This window comes from Lepisma saccharinum, unplaced genomic scaffold (assembly GCF_977018435.1).
Source record: "Lepisma saccharinum unplaced genomic scaffold, izLepSacc3.1 HAP1_SCAFFOLD_433, whole genome shotgun sequence".
Taxonomy (NCBI): Eukaryota; Metazoa; Arthropoda; class Insecta; order Zygentoma; family Lepismatidae; genus Lepisma; species Lepisma saccharinum.
Window position 1 is genome coordinate 22,153 of NW_028143132.1, and position 18,910 is coordinate 41,062.

The 18,910-nt window shown below is 40.3% G+C and overlaps 1 protein-coding gene across 1 annotated transcript; it reads left to right on the plus strand.

Annotated features, from left to right (window-relative positions):
* The first annotated feature begins 1,458 nt into the window (after positions 1-1,458).
* On the plus strand, positions 1,459-5,457 carry LOC145982805 (uncharacterized). The gene has a single exon (XM_083116172.1). The coding sequence runs from the start codon at positions 1,459-1,461 to the stop codon at positions 5,455-5,457; it is 3,999 nt and encodes a 1,332-aa protein (XP_082972298.1).
* Positions 5,458-18,910: the final 13,453 nt, after the last annotated feature.

The window sequence follows — 18,910 nt, forward strand, 5'->3', positions numbered from 1 at the left end:
CATTTCGGCCCATAGAGAAAAGACACCTCTTTACCTCGCCGTATTGCACCAAAACATCTGAGACCCACTGCTCCCCTGCCCTTCCTATTTATAAGTCGCTAATAACCTAAACCGTTACTGGAAACTTACAGCTCCCCAACCGTTAAGATCTCGAACGTACAGGAATACATAGACATACACAATTTATAACATAAAAAAGGATGCAGTAATGATCGCATCATTAGAACTTCTAATGCTGAAGAAACAGTTATAGATGGGTGAGAAAATGAAGAATAGGACATGTTATGGAGGTACCCATAGTATCTCCCGGTATGCAGATATATATATAAATTTAAATAAAATTGGAAAACGAATGCTCCTTAAATATAACAGTTTGTTATATCGGAGACACATTAGCTCTGTCTAGTTGGCTGCACTTTTGACACTCTCGGTGCAGTGAAGGTGTATCCAGTGTCAGGGTGGTGTAAGGAAATGATGTTCAACCAACTAGACGGAAAGCGGTGTTCAAGTTCAGAATATTGAACAAATGTCTGTCTGCTGCTTTAAACAATCATATGATTAGTTAGCATGCACCACGTGACCATACACCATACATGCACCAGTCCGGAAGGTAGTGCAGATGGTGCAGACACAAATTACACTTCTTGACTCCAAAATCAACGAACTAGACGACTCGGTGTTGCACGGTGCAACCATCTAGACGCTTCGGTGCAAAGAGAGTCAAAGCGAGTCAAAAAGTGCAGCCAACTAGATGGAGCTATCAAAATCGGATATTTTGTGTTTTGCATGGTTCGTACTTACCAACTGTGTATTGCGGAACATAGTTCAAGGTACCATTATGCTTTTTACATGAAAACAAACACAATTTTTCACATAGAGAGTAGTTTTCATTATTCCTTTTTTCGCTTCCTTAACACACAATATGGGGGGCAGAAGTTGACTACTGTAGTGGGTATGCAGTGTTTCCAACCTTCTTGTTCAGACGAATTGTCATTCTTATTAAGCTTGTTGTCATGCAGTGTGCGCATGCGCAGTGTGAGTCCGAGTTGAGTCGTGAGACGACGTACGTGTGTTGTACGCCTCGTCATATTCGTGTACATTTGTGAAGAACTCTTCATTATATTCAGTGTTATTTACGTGCTTCATGTTATTAAAGTATAAGTTAATCTACATATATGTTTCATTTGCACCAGAGTGAACTGACATACGCGAAACCACACACCCAGGAACTAGGAAACTATTCATGGTCCTCCTGTGCCCGGATAAATGGTTGATTCGATTCGTTACGGCCCGGTCATCCATTGTGTTCCCGCTGAGAAAGTGCGCCTTATTAACGGCTTTGTGTTTGAGCTTCGAGAGACAGTGTTTTTGTGCTTACCAGCAATTCTGAGCATCGTATCCTTGCCGGGTGTGACTGTGATCTTCGTGTATGTACTTTACGTGTTTTGAGACTTAAATATGGAGCAAATACTTTCAAACAAACGTCTCCTCAAACGTGACGTCACACGTTTGGAGAAGAAATTGGCGGCAGATGATCTCAACGAAGGTAATGTTTTAGTGTACATAGACAAAGCATTACAACTGACAGAAGACACTCAAAAACTGATCCGTGAAATCTCTGAAAAGTGCACCGACGAACAGTTTGAGCAATATGATGAGGAAATTGGTTCAGTGCAGGACAGGCTCGACGAAGCATTGGCCAAGTTATACATCGCGAAAAAACGGCAAACTACCGTGACCGTGACCGAGATAAAGACAGTGAGTGATGTGCGTCTACCAAGATTGGATTTGCCTACTTTTACAGGTAATCTACAGCAGTGGCTTTCTTTTAGAGACTTGTTCGTGGCGTCCGTACACAACAACGCGTCACTTTCGCCCGCGCAAAAACTGCAGTATTTGAAATCGAGCGTCCGTGGTGAACCCGCGTTATTGTTACAGTCTATAGCGATAACCGATTCGAATTACAAAGAAGCTTGGGACATTCTGACTAACAGATATGAACAGAAACACGCGCTAGTGAACGACACAATTAAGCGGCTTGTGTCCCAACCCTCAGTACAAACTGAGTCTGCTGTCGGCTTACGCAAGCTTGTTGACGTGACGACAGAATGTGTTCGAGTTTTACGTATGTTGGACATTCCAGTGCAGCATTGGGACGCTATCCTAGTGTTTCATACAGTGGAGAAATTGGACAGTACTTCGAGGCAACAATGGGAGCTGAGCGTGTCATCCGAGCAACTTCCTACTTTCGAACAGCTGAGCGGCTTCCTGGACAACAGAGCGAGAGCGCTCGCAGCATCTGCATCTTCCAAGGACCCGAAACCAGGATCCCAAAGGAAACCCCCCACCCCCCACAGTGAACCCAGTGCTAGAAGAAGTGCTAATTCATTTCACGTGTCGTCCTCTTGCCCTATGTGTCGAGAATCGCATTTTTTGAGTAAATGTGAAGAATATATGAGCCTATCTGTGCCAGAGAGGGAAGTGTTTGTGAAATCGAAGGGCTTGTGTTTCAACTGCCTTGATAATTCCCATTTTGTGGATAAGTGTAAATCAGGCTCGTGTAGGTCTTGTGGTAAGTCTCACCACACGTCTATCCATCGTGAAACTTCGCAAAGAGCTAAGGTAAGTGGAAACTTGGCAACACCGCAAGTGGTGTCGCACATAACAGCTGATACGCAGTGTGACGCAACGCGTGTCTTGTTACCGACTGCTGTTGTGAGAGTAAAGGATAAACAAAATCAGCTTCACTCCCTGCGAGCACTTTTGGATAGTGCTAGTGAAAAGTCATTTTTGAGCGAGAACGCAGCCCAATTATTAGGCTTGAAACGTAAAAAAGTGTTCGTGTCGGTTACTGGAATTTCGGGTGTAAATGCCGGCAATTCACACTCTACTGTTGATTTGAACATACTCTCTAAAAACGGGGACAGATCCTATCATTGTTCGCCCTTAGTTGTGAAGAAAATATCCAACACAGTGCCACAAACGTGTGTACCAAACACTCTGAGTTTTAAACATTTACGAAACCTTGAACTTGCCGATCCTTCATATCACAAACCTGACACTATTCAGTTGCTTATCGGGGCTGATCTTTTCCCATTGTTACTAATGAGTGGAAGAAGAGAGGGGAGAATGAATGAACCCGTGGCTATTCAAACCTGCTTGGGATGGGTTGTTTGTGGCAAAACTCCTCAACAAAGACCTCAACAATCTCTGTCTTCTTATCACGTTGTTGTCCAAGAAAATGATCTGAACGAAACACTGAATAAGTTTTTTGAATCGGAGGAGATTCCTAACTTACGAGTGCCGAGTCAAGAAGAACAATTGTGCGAGGAACATTTCGTACGAACACATGATCGCGAGGATGATGGTCGGTACGTCGTACGCTTACCATTTAAGGTCAACCGCGACGAGTTAGGTTATTCAAAGGATAAGGCGATGAAATGTTTGCTTAGTCAAGAGCGTAGGCTTCGAGTTGACAGCCAGAGACTAGAACAATACCAGTCATTCATGCAAGAGTACATTGCGTTGAATCATATGACACCAGTGGCGGACTGTGAACCACCCAGCACCCCCGCTGATTCTTATTTCATTCCGCATCATTCTATAACAAAGGAGACAAGCACAAGTACGAAACTGAGAGTAGTTTTTAATGGACCGAGTAAAACTAGCACAGGCGTGTCCTTGAATGACGTGTTAATGAATGGAGGTAAACAACAACCAGAGTTACTATCCATGTTGTTACGTTTTCGTGGCCATCTTATTGCATTGACGAGTGATGTTCGTATGATGTATCGCCAGATAAAGGTGAATCTTCAGGATAGAGACTACCAATTAATTTTGTGGAGAGAATCCCCCAATCAACCTGTGATTGTTTATCGTTTAAATACGCTCACGTATGGCACGACACCAGCTGCTTTTCTTGCTACGAGAGTGTTACGTCAGTTAGCAGACGATGAAGGTGAAAATTACCCGATTGCAGCAGAAGTCGTAAAGCAACAGTTTTATATGGACGATTTGAGCAGTGGAGCTGACAGTGTTCCAGAAGCAATAGAGATGCAGCAACAATTGACACAATTGTTGAGAAAGGGTGGATTTGAGTTGCATAAGTGGACGTCAAATCATACTGACGTGTTGAACAGTATTCCTGAGCATTTGCGAGAGAAACCTACAATATCTTCCATCCATAACAGCGAATTCATAAGAACTCTTGGCCTTGTGTGGCACCCGGTTACTGATCATTTGAGTTTCATCATTAACCCACCTAGTGAACACCCTGTATTAACCAAAAGGTTGTTGTTGTCTGAGGTAGCTCGCATATTTGATCCACTCGGATTACTAACCCCAGTCACTATGTTAGCTAAAATATTAATTCAATCACTGTGGAAGGAACAGTTAAATTGGGATGAACCTATTCCTAGTGACATAAGAGAAATATGGGAAAGACATTGTGCTGAATTACATGTGTTACAGAGCATACAGTTGCCACGATGCTTAAAATGTAGAGAACCAACTTTGTGTCAACTGATTGGTTTTTGTGATGCCAGTGAGAAAGGTACATGTGCTATTGTGTATCTACGAACAGTATATGATGACAACACTGTTACAGTCAGATTATTAGTTTCGGAAACAAAGCTTGCACCCATAAAACCTGTAACATTGCCACGTTTAGAGTTATGTGCTGCTGTGTTGTTAGCCAAATTGATTAGTGTTGTGCAGTCATCATTGTCATTGCATATAGACAATATTTTCCTTTGGTCTGATTCACAGATCACCTTATGTTGGATTAAATCAGATCCATCCAGATGGAGTACATTTGTTTCGAACCGAGTTTCACTCATTCATGAACTGACGAATCCTCAACAGTGGTTTCATGTGCGTTCGAAAGAAAACCCTGCGGACATTGGTTCTCGTGGTGCTTTCCCTACACAGTTGTGTGAAGCTCATTTATGGTGGAATGGTCCATCATTTCTTTACTCGCCTGAGTTGCCTATGCATGAATCATCTACAGTGGAAAGTGAAGAAATAAAAAAGGAGGAAAGAAAAACAAGGATTCGTGTGCTGTTGACTACAACCTTTGACACTAAGGAGTTATTGCAGAGATTCTCATCATTCTTGAGATTGATACGTGTTACTGCTTGGATGTTTAGATTCATAAGCAACTGTAGAGCGCCATTCATGCAGCGAAAAGAGCAGACGTTGACAACCGAAGAGTTATCAGCTGCGACTGAGTTTTGGGTCAAGGTCACCCAACGTGAAGCGTATGAGAGCGAGGTTAACTGTTTACAAACAGAGCAGGAGCTCCCCTCATCCAGTAAACTTCTATCGTTGAGTCCATTCATTGACAAAAATTCTGTGTTACGAGTAGGTGGGCGTTTACACAATGCTGATGTGTCTTCAGATAAGAAACATCCTATAGTGTTACCCAAAAATCATCCGTTTACTGAACTATTATTGTGACACAAACATATTGGATAGTTGGGCTTCGAGATATGGTTCGTAGCATAGTGAACAAATGTGTTATTTGTAGACGTGTCAAGGCTATTACAGCTAAACAATTGATGGGAAGTTTACCGCCTCCTAGAGTAAACGAAGCAAGACCTTTTATTAACACAGGCACTGACTTTGCAGGTCCGATTTCAATTAAGTCTGGATTTTTGAAATCACATAAAATAATCAAGGGTTACATTGTTTTGTTTATATGTCTTTCTACTAAGTGTGTTCACATTGAAGTTGTATCTTCAGCAACTACTAATACGTTTATTGCATGTTTGAGACGTTTCATATTTCGTAGAGGAAAACCTGCTAACCTGTATTCTGATTGTGGTACTCAGTATGTAGGAGCTGACAAACTATTGCATAAAATGTTGTATTTTTTAAGAGAATCGAACCATAGAGAAACTGTGCATAACTTTCTGACAAATGAAGGAATCAAGTGGCATTTTAATCCCCCTTCCGCACCTTGGTTTGGCGGAATTTGGGAAAGTAACATAAAATGCATAAAATATCATTTGAAACGTGTTGTGGGCAATGCTGTGTTGAATTTTGAAGAGCTTTACACAGTATTAGTGCAGATAGAAGGTTGTTTGAACTCTCGTCCAATCACAGCCATGTCAAGTGACCCCAATGACCTGACAGCACTTACGCCAGGGCATTTCCTGATTGGCGACAACCTCCTTAACATTCCAGAAGATGATTTCACCAAGAGCAAAATTAACCGCCTGACGCGTTGGCAAAGGTGTCAACAAATCGTGCAGCATTTTTGGAGAAGATGGCATTTGGAGTACATATCTGGACTTCAAAGTAGACCGAAGTGGCAGAAGAGATTGCCTAACCTTCAAGTCAATGATTTAGTGTTAATAAAGGAAGATAACGTACCCACATTGAAGTGGAAATTAGGTAGAGTTATCGAAACTCACAAAGGACAAGATGGTTTGGTAAGAGTTGCAACTGTTAAAACTAAAGACGGTGAACTAAAGAGACCTATTATGAAGCTTGCACCTCTACCAATTGAGAAAGTGTAAATATGTAACCAGAAAGAAAATTTGTGTTTATTGTAATCTATGTATTCAAGTGTAATATGTTATATTGTAAAAGGTAATAATTTTTGTGTATTCTAATGTTGGAAGCTGATCTTCCAAGAGGGGCCGTGATGTTCAGACGAATTGTCATTCTTATTAAGCTTGTTGTCATGCAGTGTGCGCATGCGCAGTGTGAGTCCGAGTTGAGTCGTGAGACGACGTACGTGTGTTGTACGCCTCGTCATATTCGTGTACATTTGTGAAGAACTCTTCATTATATTCAGTGTTATTTACGTGCTTCATGTTATTAAAGTATAAGTTAATCTACATATATGTTTCATTTGCACCAGAGTGAACTGACATACGCGAAACCACACACCCAGGAACTAGGAAGCTTTTCAGAGAGTAGTTTTCATTATTCCTTTTTTCGCTTCCTTAACACACAATATGGGGGGCAGAAGTTGACTACTGTAGTGGGTATGCAGTGTTTCCAACCTTCTTCACAGAAAAATACCTACTATCGTGTTTGTCACGTGTGCAAATTGTACATTATGCACGGGTAGCTGACGGATAGCCCCACGAACCATTCACGGATAGCCCCACCATTCCGATAAGGTTAGGTTAGGTTAGGTTAGGTTAGGAAAGCATACTTTAAAAAAAGGGGGTTGGAAATACTGACAGGGGGTTACGTCATCAAACGTATGCAGCATCCGGTTCACGTAGCGAAAGCAATGGCACTTGTGCGTCGGTGAGATATTTCTCTTGAAAAATACATGATTTCCTGGTCAAATAGATTCCACGATGAGTAAAAGCCTAGTATAGCACGAACATATTTCTTCACTTTTACAAGAGAAACTACTTGCGGAAATTAGTTTCTGTAGCATTGTTGAACTGTCTGAAGGTGATTACTATCATGTGGGAATCTATTATAGCGGTAATTCATGTTTTTTTCCTCAAAAATATCTCTCCAACATGCAATTGCCGTTGCTTCGATTTGCTTCCCCGGATGTTCCCTGCATATGATGACGTAACACCCTGTTAGTGTTTCCAACCACGCCATGTTATTAGTATGACCCCAAAATTTTTAACTATGCTTCCCTAACCTAACCTTACCGTGAATGGTTCGTGGGACTATCCGTGAATGGTTCGTGGGACTATCCGTGAATGATTCCTTACCGTAAATGGTTTTTGGGGCTATGCATGAATAGTTTGTCAGGCTATTCATGAATGGTTTGTGGGGCTATTCATGAATGGTTTGTGGGGCTCTCCATGAATGATTCCTGGGGCTATCGTGAATGGTTTATGGTGCAACGTGATCACGAACCACAAGTTCAAAACCGGAAAAAATACCAAGTTAGTAACACAGAAGTAGATATTTTTTTCTGTTAACAAGGTTGGAAACACTGCATAGCCACTCCAAATCAACAAAACACAAGCACGACGCGTGATGATCACACAAGGTTTTTGCACCGTATGAAGTAAAAAAATGAAAAAAAGAAATTACTCGTTAATTTGAAAAATGGAAATTATTTTCGTGAAAAAAACATAATGACACCTTAAAAAATGTTCCGTAAATTATAATAGGCAAGTATGAATGTAAAAATCAAGGAAGAAACGAGTTAGAGGTGTTTGTCCCATACTAGACATTTAATCCACGATGAAAGAAAATACCTTGACGAACGTTGGAAACCTTAGAGAAACTCATTTCCGTAAGTAGTTTCTTCTGTAAAAATGAAGAAATGTGTCTCCGATATAACGAACTCTTACCAACAAGCACAAACATTTTTTTTTAATGTTACGTTTCACAAAGGGTTCAGGCTGATTTGTATCAGACTAACTTAATAGTAGTAACATTCATTGCATTAATTTTTAATGTGAATACATGTTATAACTACAGAGGCTGTTCAGCATATTTTTGACCAAACGCGATTCCTTCCCCCACGCTCAGAATGAACTTGCCCAACTTTGGTCGGGCACGTATGTCTTTGTAGTGTGTGAGCTGTAAAAGAGTGGTTGTGTTTTCTCACTGGGCTGAAAATCCTGCCCAAACTGAGCCACTTTTGGGAGGAGTAACTTTTCCAAGTGTTTTGCATTTTCTCGCTTGGCCGAAAATGCTGCCAAAATTGAGTCACTTTTGGGAGAATTATGTTGTAGCCATTTATGATGCAAAGTTCAGTGTGTAGTATGTCTATGGTCAATGAGCACGAAGTAGTGTAAGAGCAAGGATTGTGACGTTAGTTTGACTTTATTCAATAATGTGATCGGAAAGTATAAGGATTTCATGGCCCCAGAGTTCGGTTCTCCAACAAATGGGACGAGAACACGGCCGTGCACACAAGCCACCACCAGTATGCTGGTGCAAGGTGCTGTTAACGGTTTCCAAAGACATATTTAGATGATTCGCCATCTCTCTTTGGGTCGGATGATTCTCTTGCATGGCCATTCTGCGAAGTTTCGCCTGCATACTGTTGGTGGCTTGTGTGCACGGTCGTGTTCTCTTCCCCTTTGTTGGAGAACCGAACGCTGGGACCATGAAATCCTTATACTTGCCGATCACATTCTTGAATAAAGTCAAACTAACGTCACAATCCTTGCTCTTACACTACTTCCTGATCATTGACACACTGAACTTTGCGTCATAAAGGGCTACAACATAACCCTCCCAAAAGTGACTCAGTTTTGGAAGCATTTTCAGCCAGGCGAGAAAACACAAAACACTTGGAAAAGTTATACAACGTATTCGGTAACGGTTCCGATTGTTTTATGATTTGTCCTAGCACAAAGGCTAATTATCGTAGAATTTTGGAAATCATTGTCACACGAAATCTGAACCTTCCTTAAAGTAATGAGCACTGTTTGGACTCGAAAAAAGTTGATACTACTTTACTATACCTGAGACACCTGGGAATCATTTCTTTCGCACTTTTTTACATTGCTAACGTACTATTCTGCATTCCGGAACACTTATTTAGGTGAAATAATTGAATTTGTTAGGAAAGTAATGTATATTTCTTACATTTACGAGTACTTACTGTTCTTGTTTATTTCCACACACAACATGGCGATAGCTTACCCTTGATCGTTCCTTGAGCCAGAAAAACCATTGACGTTAGCCCAAAAATTCACGATAGCCCAACAAACCATCACGGGGACGAGGTATGCCTACTAGGTTAGGTTAGGCCTGTTAGGTTTGGTTCCATTAGCACTCCTTTCATTCAATTTAGAATATACGGACAATACGAGAGCGTATTGTGCTCTCATGCAGGAAGCAAACGGCGGCAGCTGCAATAGCGCGTCGGAAATAGATTTTCGTACAAAACCACATGCATTCGCATTAAAATGAATCAAAATTACATTCCCGAACATCAACAACGCTAAAGAAAATGATTTGCGTAAGTACTTTCTCCTGTAAATTTGAAGAAATCTGTCTCAGGTATAGTAAAGTGTTACCAAAAAGTTATTTATGTTGAAATAAAACAACTTGAAAATTACCTTACGCACTTCTCATGGACAAGATATTCTGTCGACAAGCGACCGTAAATATCGTAGAAGCGTGGGAATGAATGTACAAGTAAATCGGAACCTTAGTACAATGCATTTAGGGACTTTATTTTAATGCTAAGGGAACCAAACCTAACGTGCCTAACCTAATCACGAAAGCATATATTGAACAAAACCTTAAGTAATCACTAAAACTCCGCAGTATGTGTTAACAGACGTACATCGAAATCGAACCATGTAAATATTGCATTCGTAGCATGATGAAATCGCAATAAAACAAAAGGAACTTGGGCCAGGTTTTGCCCGCGATATTGTGTGTTAAGGAAGCGAAAGAAGGCATAACAAAAATTACTCTCTACTTGAAAAATTGTGTTTGTTTTCGTGTAAAAAGCATAATGGCACCTTGAACTATATTCCGTAATACACAATTGGTAACTACGAACCATGCGAAACACAAAATAACCGATTTTAATGTGACTCCGAGATATGAAAGTGGTGCCGAAAAATTATACACAAGTAAGACCACCTCATTCTCACTATTCAAATGATTATTACTCTACTCTGGAATACATGCTAATATAACTTACAGTTGATAGCTGGCAGTTGAGTATTTTTCAAGGAATGTCGTTCTTCCTATTCATAGGCGTTAATTTCTAGATTTCACTTCTTTAGCGTCTACATAATGTTTGGTAATTGTTGGGTTTATCTCGTTAATATTTGAGTTCTTTTCCACGCGTAGATTAAGCTGTGTGTACATTTGAAATGGCAAAACAAATCTTTTCCCCCCTTTCTGAACATAAGAATTGTGATTTGTTTTTGTTTACGTTTGTTCTCGATACAGGAAATGTAGACAGATCATCGCTCGTTATCTTGAGTGAGGGTTTCACTAAATGTCCTCCACCACATCTCAAAATCATAAAATATATTTTTCTCTGGCGCGGAAAAATCAATTACATGGAATTATTATTTTTGTGCCAAATAAATGAGGTCATATATTTATTAACATGTAACTTCTTTACTGATATTTAATTCATTAATTAATTCAAACACCTTAGAAGACTTTAATGATGGATTCTACACTTATTATTTTTTTTTACAGCAAGCAATGGGGGTTTTCACTGAAAACTTTTCCGCTGTTGTGTACGTAAAGAATTTCGTTTTTCATTTGGTTGCCCTAAGCTTTACATTGGAGTGCGATAAGATTGCTATTCAAACATTATTTTTTCAAGGCAGTGTCTGCTGCCACGTTCTTTTTCTGCTGGAACCTCAAAAAAGATGCGCGTGGCAGTAGACTCGGTCTTTGTTTTATCGTGATTTCATCATGCTATGTATGCAATTACGTCTGTAACACATACTGTAACGTTGTAGCGATTACTTTCACAAAAATGTTTTAAGATTAGGTCCCTCAGCATTCTTCTAATAATAAACCTAAATGCTCTCCTAGTTAGGTTAAGTTCTATTAGCATTAAAATAATATCGTTAAATGCTTTCTAAAGAAAAAGGTTCTAAATTACCTGTACATTCATTCCCACTAACAATAAACTTGCATTTCTCTCGTCTCAATCTGTTCTTAAGATTTGTAACATCCTCTTAGCAGACGAATTACGTGGCAGCAGCAAATTTGATGCTTATTCTTACTGCTGACACGTGCGTGGCAGCAGACTCGGCCATTTCGAACGAAGGTAAGAATTTCTCATGTAAATTGATCACAAAAATGTGTTTAGAAAACCTTTAAGATTATGTAGCAAGTAATAAGTTTCCGAAAATTACATTTTGCTGAGCCTAAAAATTAATATATGAAAGCGCAACGGCAGGGTAGCTCAGATTGGCTAAATATAGTATGTTTATGAACAGAGAGCACTAAATGGACGTAATTTTAGTCGTCCTTAGCTGCCATGGATCTATAATAAAAGAAAAATATTTTTACACTAGGCTTTTAAGTTTCCTCTTGTTGCGACTTGCGAGTATATGTAATTCAACGGTGGGAGTACGAATCTGATATGGACATTTCCACTATGACATGAAAAAGTTTTAAATATATTCATTTTACTGATAATGACACAAAACTGAAATGTGCAAAATATCTCGGCGATATTTATTTTGGTTCTCGAGATACACGCCTTCAAACACTGCTGAACTTCACCTCCTACGTCACAGATTTGAAAACGTCCTCTGCACAGACTAGACAGGCCTGACGTCATCCTTTAGAAATGCGTGCAGCAGGGCTTATGCTCGTCCCGTAAACTAGCATGGGCCGTGCAAGCGACAGTCATTTCTTACTGCGTAAAACAAGTATCTTCTTCTAACTTCCAGTGCAAAAATAATGTATGCTCCATTTGTTGGATATGAATTATACCCTAACAGTATAGCAGTATTTACTATAATTTAGCCACTCGGTAGAGGGTTTTCATTAGGCTGACAAGGCAATACTGGTAAGGTAACAGTCAATGGCTGAACACGTGAACAGCCTTGTTCATTGCCAATACATAGGCTGGCAAGAAATTATTGTTACAAAAATGTATTTTCTGGAATTACAATTATTTTCGTCATATTTTCTTCGCAATTCTTAAAATAACAATACGTTTAGACAGGGTGCGAAATCACTGCAGATTGGTGGGGGGGAAGCAGCAGACAGTCACACACACACACACACACTATATACCTAGTCTTACCATAAATACTGTCCCAAAGTTGTAAGTAAATAGACACAAAATGGTGAGAGATATTGTAATATCAGAATAACATGAGGTGCATGGATGCATTATGAACCAAAATCACAAATAATTATTCGAAATGGCCACCTTTAGCACTGACACACTTCTGAAGTATTCGTGGCCACTCATCAATGGAATTACGCAACACATCAAGTGGAAACTCCGCAGCTGCCTTCTGAAGAGACCGCTTTAAACTGTCAATATTGGGATGTCTCTTCTTGCAAGCCATCTACTGAAGCTTGGACCACAATTTGTAGTCCAAAGGGTTTAAGTCTGGACTGGCAGAGGGCCAATCTGACGTGGAAATGAAGTCAGGAACATTTGCCTACAACCACTGCTGGGTGGTGCGTGCTTTGTGTGATGGGGCTGAGGCCTGCTGGAAGCTCCAGTTCTCTCCATGGAAGATGGTGTCGGTAAGATTCTTGCATAGTTTCTCAAGCACTGTCTGCTGGTACACTTTGGCTGATGTTTTTGCCCCTTTTTCACAGAAATGGAGCGTGCCCTCATAGCAAATGTTCCAGACTTCATTTCCACTTCAGATTGGCCTTCTGCAAGTCCGGACCTATACGCTTTGGACTACAAATTGTGGTCCAAGCTTCAGGAGATGGCTTGGAAGAAGAGACATCCCAATATTGAAAGTTTAAAGCGGTCGGTCTCTTCTGAAGGCAGTTGCTCATTTTCCAGTCGATGTGTTGCGTAATTCAATTGATGCGTGGCCACGAAGACTTCAGAAGTGTGTCAGTGCTAAAGGTGGCCATTTCGAATAATTATTTGTGATTTTGGTTCATAATGCATCCATGCACCTAATGTTATTCTGATATTACAATATCTCTCACCATTTTGTGTCTATTTACTTACAACTTTGGGACAGTATTTATGATAAGACTAGGTATAAGGTGCGTTGCAAAATGATAAGAACGAGTCAAAAAGTAAGTGTGACACGTGTACTTAGTTACAGGTACAAACACACAGCACATTACAATGCTCACCTAATGTACAGAAAGAGAAAATGTGTTGACCAGAAGTCATGTGCAGGCAAGGAGAAGGTACAAAGCAACGAACCTTAAAAGTGACCATGTTTACTGTTGCAAAATGATAAGAACGGCATCCCAGACCTGCATTAATAGTCAATACACGAACCATGGCAGTACACCATTTTGAAGACCCGATCACAAATGCTGTCCACCAGCGTTTTCAATAGATTAGCATCAAGGGCATTCCATGCAGCAACGATAGCATTCCTCAGGTCATGAACGTTGTTGTACTGGGTTCCATTGACGTACACTGAACGGCACAGAAGACCCCACAGGTTTCCATGGGGTTAATGTCAGGGGAAATCGCAGGCCAATCAATGACATGCACATTCCTGTCAAGAAACCAGAAGATAGTGGACTCAGCAGTGTGTATAGTGGCGTTGTCTTGCTGAAAACGCCGCTGATCGTCACCAATGCCATTGGCAAAAGGCAATAAATTGTCCGTTAGGACGTTTTGGTATCCGAGCGCATTCATACGGCCTGTGGGAAAGGCGAGATTTGTTTTCCCATGATAACCAAACCCACCCCACACCATTACAGACTGTCCTCCTTGTTGTCTCTTGGAGAAGATATTTTTCTCTTTGCGGAGATCATGCCAATAGTTTCTCCAGCCATCGTGACCATCCAAATCGAATTTCTTTTCATCAGTGAAAATTACCCGCCGCCATTCCTCCTTCCACGCCACGTGCATCTTGGCCCAGGACACGCGACGCTCCTTGTGTTGTGCTGTGAGTCGTGGCTGTCGTTTGACCTTGCGATATCGGAGACGATTGCTGCGTTTCACAGCCCGCGATAGCGTTGATCGATGCACATGAATATGAGGATCACGAGCCAACTGTCTGAGGGATGTTTCACCAGCAGCCAGTTTCCTCAGGACGTCACGTTCCTGTCGGGGCGTCAATTTCCGCGGCCTTCCCGGTGCTTTCTTCATTCCATACCTGTCTACAAGTTTTAGGAAATTGTTCACCACACAGGCGCTGCGACAAATTCGGCGTGCAATCTCATTCGAAGACACTCCCTCTTCCTTATATGCCAATATCTGCCCCTCTTCACGTTCCGACAATCCTGCTCGACGGCCCATTCTGCACCTTCATCAATGCTGTCGTACTCCTCAACAGGGCATGAATACCTCGCGATCTGAACGCTGGCTGCAAATAGCGCCCTCTGTAGCCACTGGCAACGACATCTACTGGGGTAACCGCACTCCGTTCTTATCAATTTGCAACGCTCTTTTGACTTCAACCTTGCCTGTTGTTACACATACACATCTCGCTGAACAGTTTCACGTTTCTCATAACATGATTTTTCTCTCTCTGCCAGTTTGCATCACTTTCGTTTCCTGTTTCCTTTTCGTTCCCACGATATGTTCAAATTCCATACCGTTCTTATCATTTTGCAAAGCACAATTATATATATATATATATATATATATATATATATATATATATAGGTATATATATATATATATATATAGGTGTATATATACACACACAAACACACGTATATATATAATGTCATTAAATAAGTGTCAATTATTAAATAATGAAATTAAATTATACAATATATTATATCGACAGTCCTTCATTCAAAATGTAATTGCAAATTGAAGATTTTAATGTAGCTACTACTGATGCTATGAACAATGATTTGCCTAAGGAGGGAGGGACAAAAATTAAGAGACATTAAGAGAAGATAATAGTTTCCTGTATAAAACCCACATATAAATGCTAATACGTGTTGTTTTATATACTGCGCGGTTGCTAACGAAAGCCGATGAGAAATGAAAAGAAATAACAAGTCGGTTTTATTTCTGTGTTCTGGGGATAGCTGTGTTCAGTGTCCTTAGAGATGAGGCTCTTTGATGTGCGTTCCTTTTGTACGTTTTTGATATTATTCCAGTCAAATATATTCGAATCCCAAATTAATTGTTTATGTTTCTTGTTAAAACAAAAACTCTTCTCCCCGGAAGAGATTGGTGGGGGAAATTTCAGGACAAGATCATTGGTTGGGGGGGGGGAATTCCCCCCTGGATTTCGCACCCTGCGTTTAGAACACTAGGGATTACACACCAATTTCTTCAATATAAGAGGGGGAAAAAAAGGGCGGGTAGTTTTTAAATTTCCTGCAGTAAACGACAGTTTTCTTCAGTTAATATATGTATGGCAAATTTATGTATTTATCCTACTTTTACGTCGCTTTTCCGTCATATTGTTTAATGGTTAGTATGTATCACCTCTAATGTCATATTTCTTCCCACTTTTGGGTAATCGCGACAATAACTACTAGCAGTATTCGAAGTCGGGGTGCAGGAGATACTCCCCCACTCCCACTGCAACAAACACCAACCAGCACAATCTAAGTATCACCCAACCTGCCCACAAACTTTGGTCTGTCCCGTCTCATTACGAAACATTCTCTTTTCCCGTTTCCTTTTATGAGATGAAACGGGAAATGTCTCGTCTCGTGAGCAACACTAACGTTAACAATAGAAGTATCCCCTTAGGCCTACTGTCCCCAAAGGCTCGAACAAATCCCCCTCCTCCACCAAACAACTTCCACTTCAATGAAAGGACATTCACAAAGCAACAGTCATGCCCAGCTCGAGAGTCAAACCTGAAACATGTGAGTTCCTCAGTTAAATTATGAATTTGTGTATAATAATTACAACGCCAGTTCATTCGTGGTAATTCTGAATCGGCAGTTTGGTTTGCATATATACGTATAAGCAGGATAATATCCAGTTTTAGAAGGCTCGTAGCGTTGAAACGAGGAGTCAAACAAACAAAAAAATAATTAAGAAAAGTTGTTTTGTCTTTATGATCACTATGCACGGGGAAAGTTTGTACGATAAGCCTTTGCATAAGTTGTCAATTCTATCTTTTTCGAGACTTGAGACAAGAAACCTTCGAAATCGAGACGAGACTGTCAACGACGCATTTACAAATAAACACGAGACAGACATTTACAACTCTCAACGAGAACGAAACCAAGACTGCCATGTCTCGTCTCGATAGGATCCCTAGTGATGAGATTGCGAACCAATTAATTAATGCGTTCGGGGAAAGAGATGAGGCAGCTTTTTTCGGAGTAAAAAATTAAAAATATATTTCAGTATGTGATATAATGTTATATACATTATTCTCTTGTAATAATTACACATAAACTTAGCTTTGAAATGTACTGTGCAACTAATGTAGTCTTCTCAGTGTATTTTCTCTTATCTGCACAAAAATATTTTATCATAATTTGCGTAACAAATGAAACACAGACTGAAATTGCTTTATGGAAAAGAAAGTAAAAATAGGCGTTATAAGTAAAGTGAAGAATGTGAAAATTCTTACTTTGCACTATATGGTTATGGTAAATTTCGATAAATATAAGTTTAAAATCTCTGGTCGGAATTTATTCAGCCTACGTATAGGGCCGGTGGCAACCCACCATCGTGAGGAAATTGGGAAGCTCCGAGTGAGTGAGCGTAACCTGGTCAAGAAGACCTACAATAACGGCTGGGGGTTCGTCGGGCTGATCACCCGTCACCCCAACACTGGTCTGAGACCTCCACGCTATAACAGGTGACGGCGGAACAGTGTGGGAGGGAGACCAGCAGTCGGTAGGTAAGCCAAGGCCCGCCAAGGTGCTGTAGAGCTGTAGGGTTATGTTATGTTATAAGTTTAAAATTTATTTTTGAAAACTTGGTCAGTAACCAATTTTACAAGCAATAGTTTTGTCGTAACTTGATGAAAACAAGCACGCCGCAGAACTCTTTTGTTTTTCTTTCACGTGAGCAGTAGGGATATTTAATATAAGAATGACCATTATAAGGCATAGCTTTGCCTTCCATTATTTAACTCTGCACAGATTTGCAAAACTGCTGTACACGTTGGCTCTCTGTGAGCTACCCAGGGTTGGCATGTTTAAAACAAAAGTGTTTAAAACACACGGCTTTGTTTTTTTTACAAATGTTTTAAACGTTTAAAACAATGTGTTTTAAACATGTTTTTTTAGAAGTGTTTAAAACACATTTTGGTACTTGATATTTTATAGTCTGTGATATTTTTTTTGGCAACCCTGTATTTTCAATAAATCTGTGTAAATTAATTCGTGCTTTACGTGTCTCACTTATCGCACAACACTTGAGCAACCTTATGTACTGACGTCATGGGAGAAAGCATTTTAATTTTAGGCTAAATGCCTACGTTGTTAGGTTAGGCAGGCTAGCTATGTATGCACAAGGTAGCAAAACTGTTGTGCGACAAGAAAGACCTGTGCTTTACTGTAGAAATCGAAACTTCTCAGTTCTTTGTTTCCTACCGTCATGTAAGTTTGAGACTGGTGGAAGCTGGAAACTAATATCTGAATACACAATGCGTGATTTAGATCATGACGTGATTTTTTTTCTCTTTCGATACGATTCATTGGTTTGTATAACTGAATGAAGCGCAGATGCTTACTTTTGGTAACATAATTTTTTGGCCGAGTCTGCTGCCACGCACGTGTCAGCAGTAAAAATAAGCTTCAAATTTGCTCCTGCCACGTAATTCATCTGCTAAGAGGATGTTCAGAACAGATTGAGACGAGAGACATGCAAGTTTATGATTCGTGGGAATTAATGTACAGGTAATTTAGAACCTTTTTTTCTTTAGAAAGCATTTAGCGATATTATTTTAATGCTAACAGAACCTAACCTAACTACTTCTAACTTATTAGAAGAATGCTAAGGACATTTTTGTGAAAGTAATCGCTACAACTTCACAGTATGCGTTACAGACGTAATAGCATACATAGCATGATGAAATCACAATAAGACAAAGACCGAGTCTGCTGCCACGCGCATCTTTTTTGAGGTTCCAGCACAAAAAGAACGTGGCAGCAGACACTACCTAATTTTTTACTTGGAAAGATAAATTGATCTGGTGAATCTATTGTGATACTGCAGGTTGTTTTCTGCTTTATAAACTGTTCAGACAGCAGGAAATACCTACTTCAGCAGTGGGGGAAAAAAGGGGGCTATTACCCCCAACTTTTGTCCCTGCAGTAGAGGTGTGCGGGATCCCAAAAAGTCGGAACCGGGATCGGGGGGGGGGGGAATCCGGTCCCGATCCCGACTTCGGAAAATGACTTCCCGACTTTTCCGGATCCCAAG

Excerpts from the sequence above, each read along its gene's own strand:
- LOC145982805 (XM_083116172.1), top strand. The coding sequence starts at position 1,459 with ATGGAGCAAATACTTTCAAACAAACGTCTCCTCAAACGTGACGTCACA.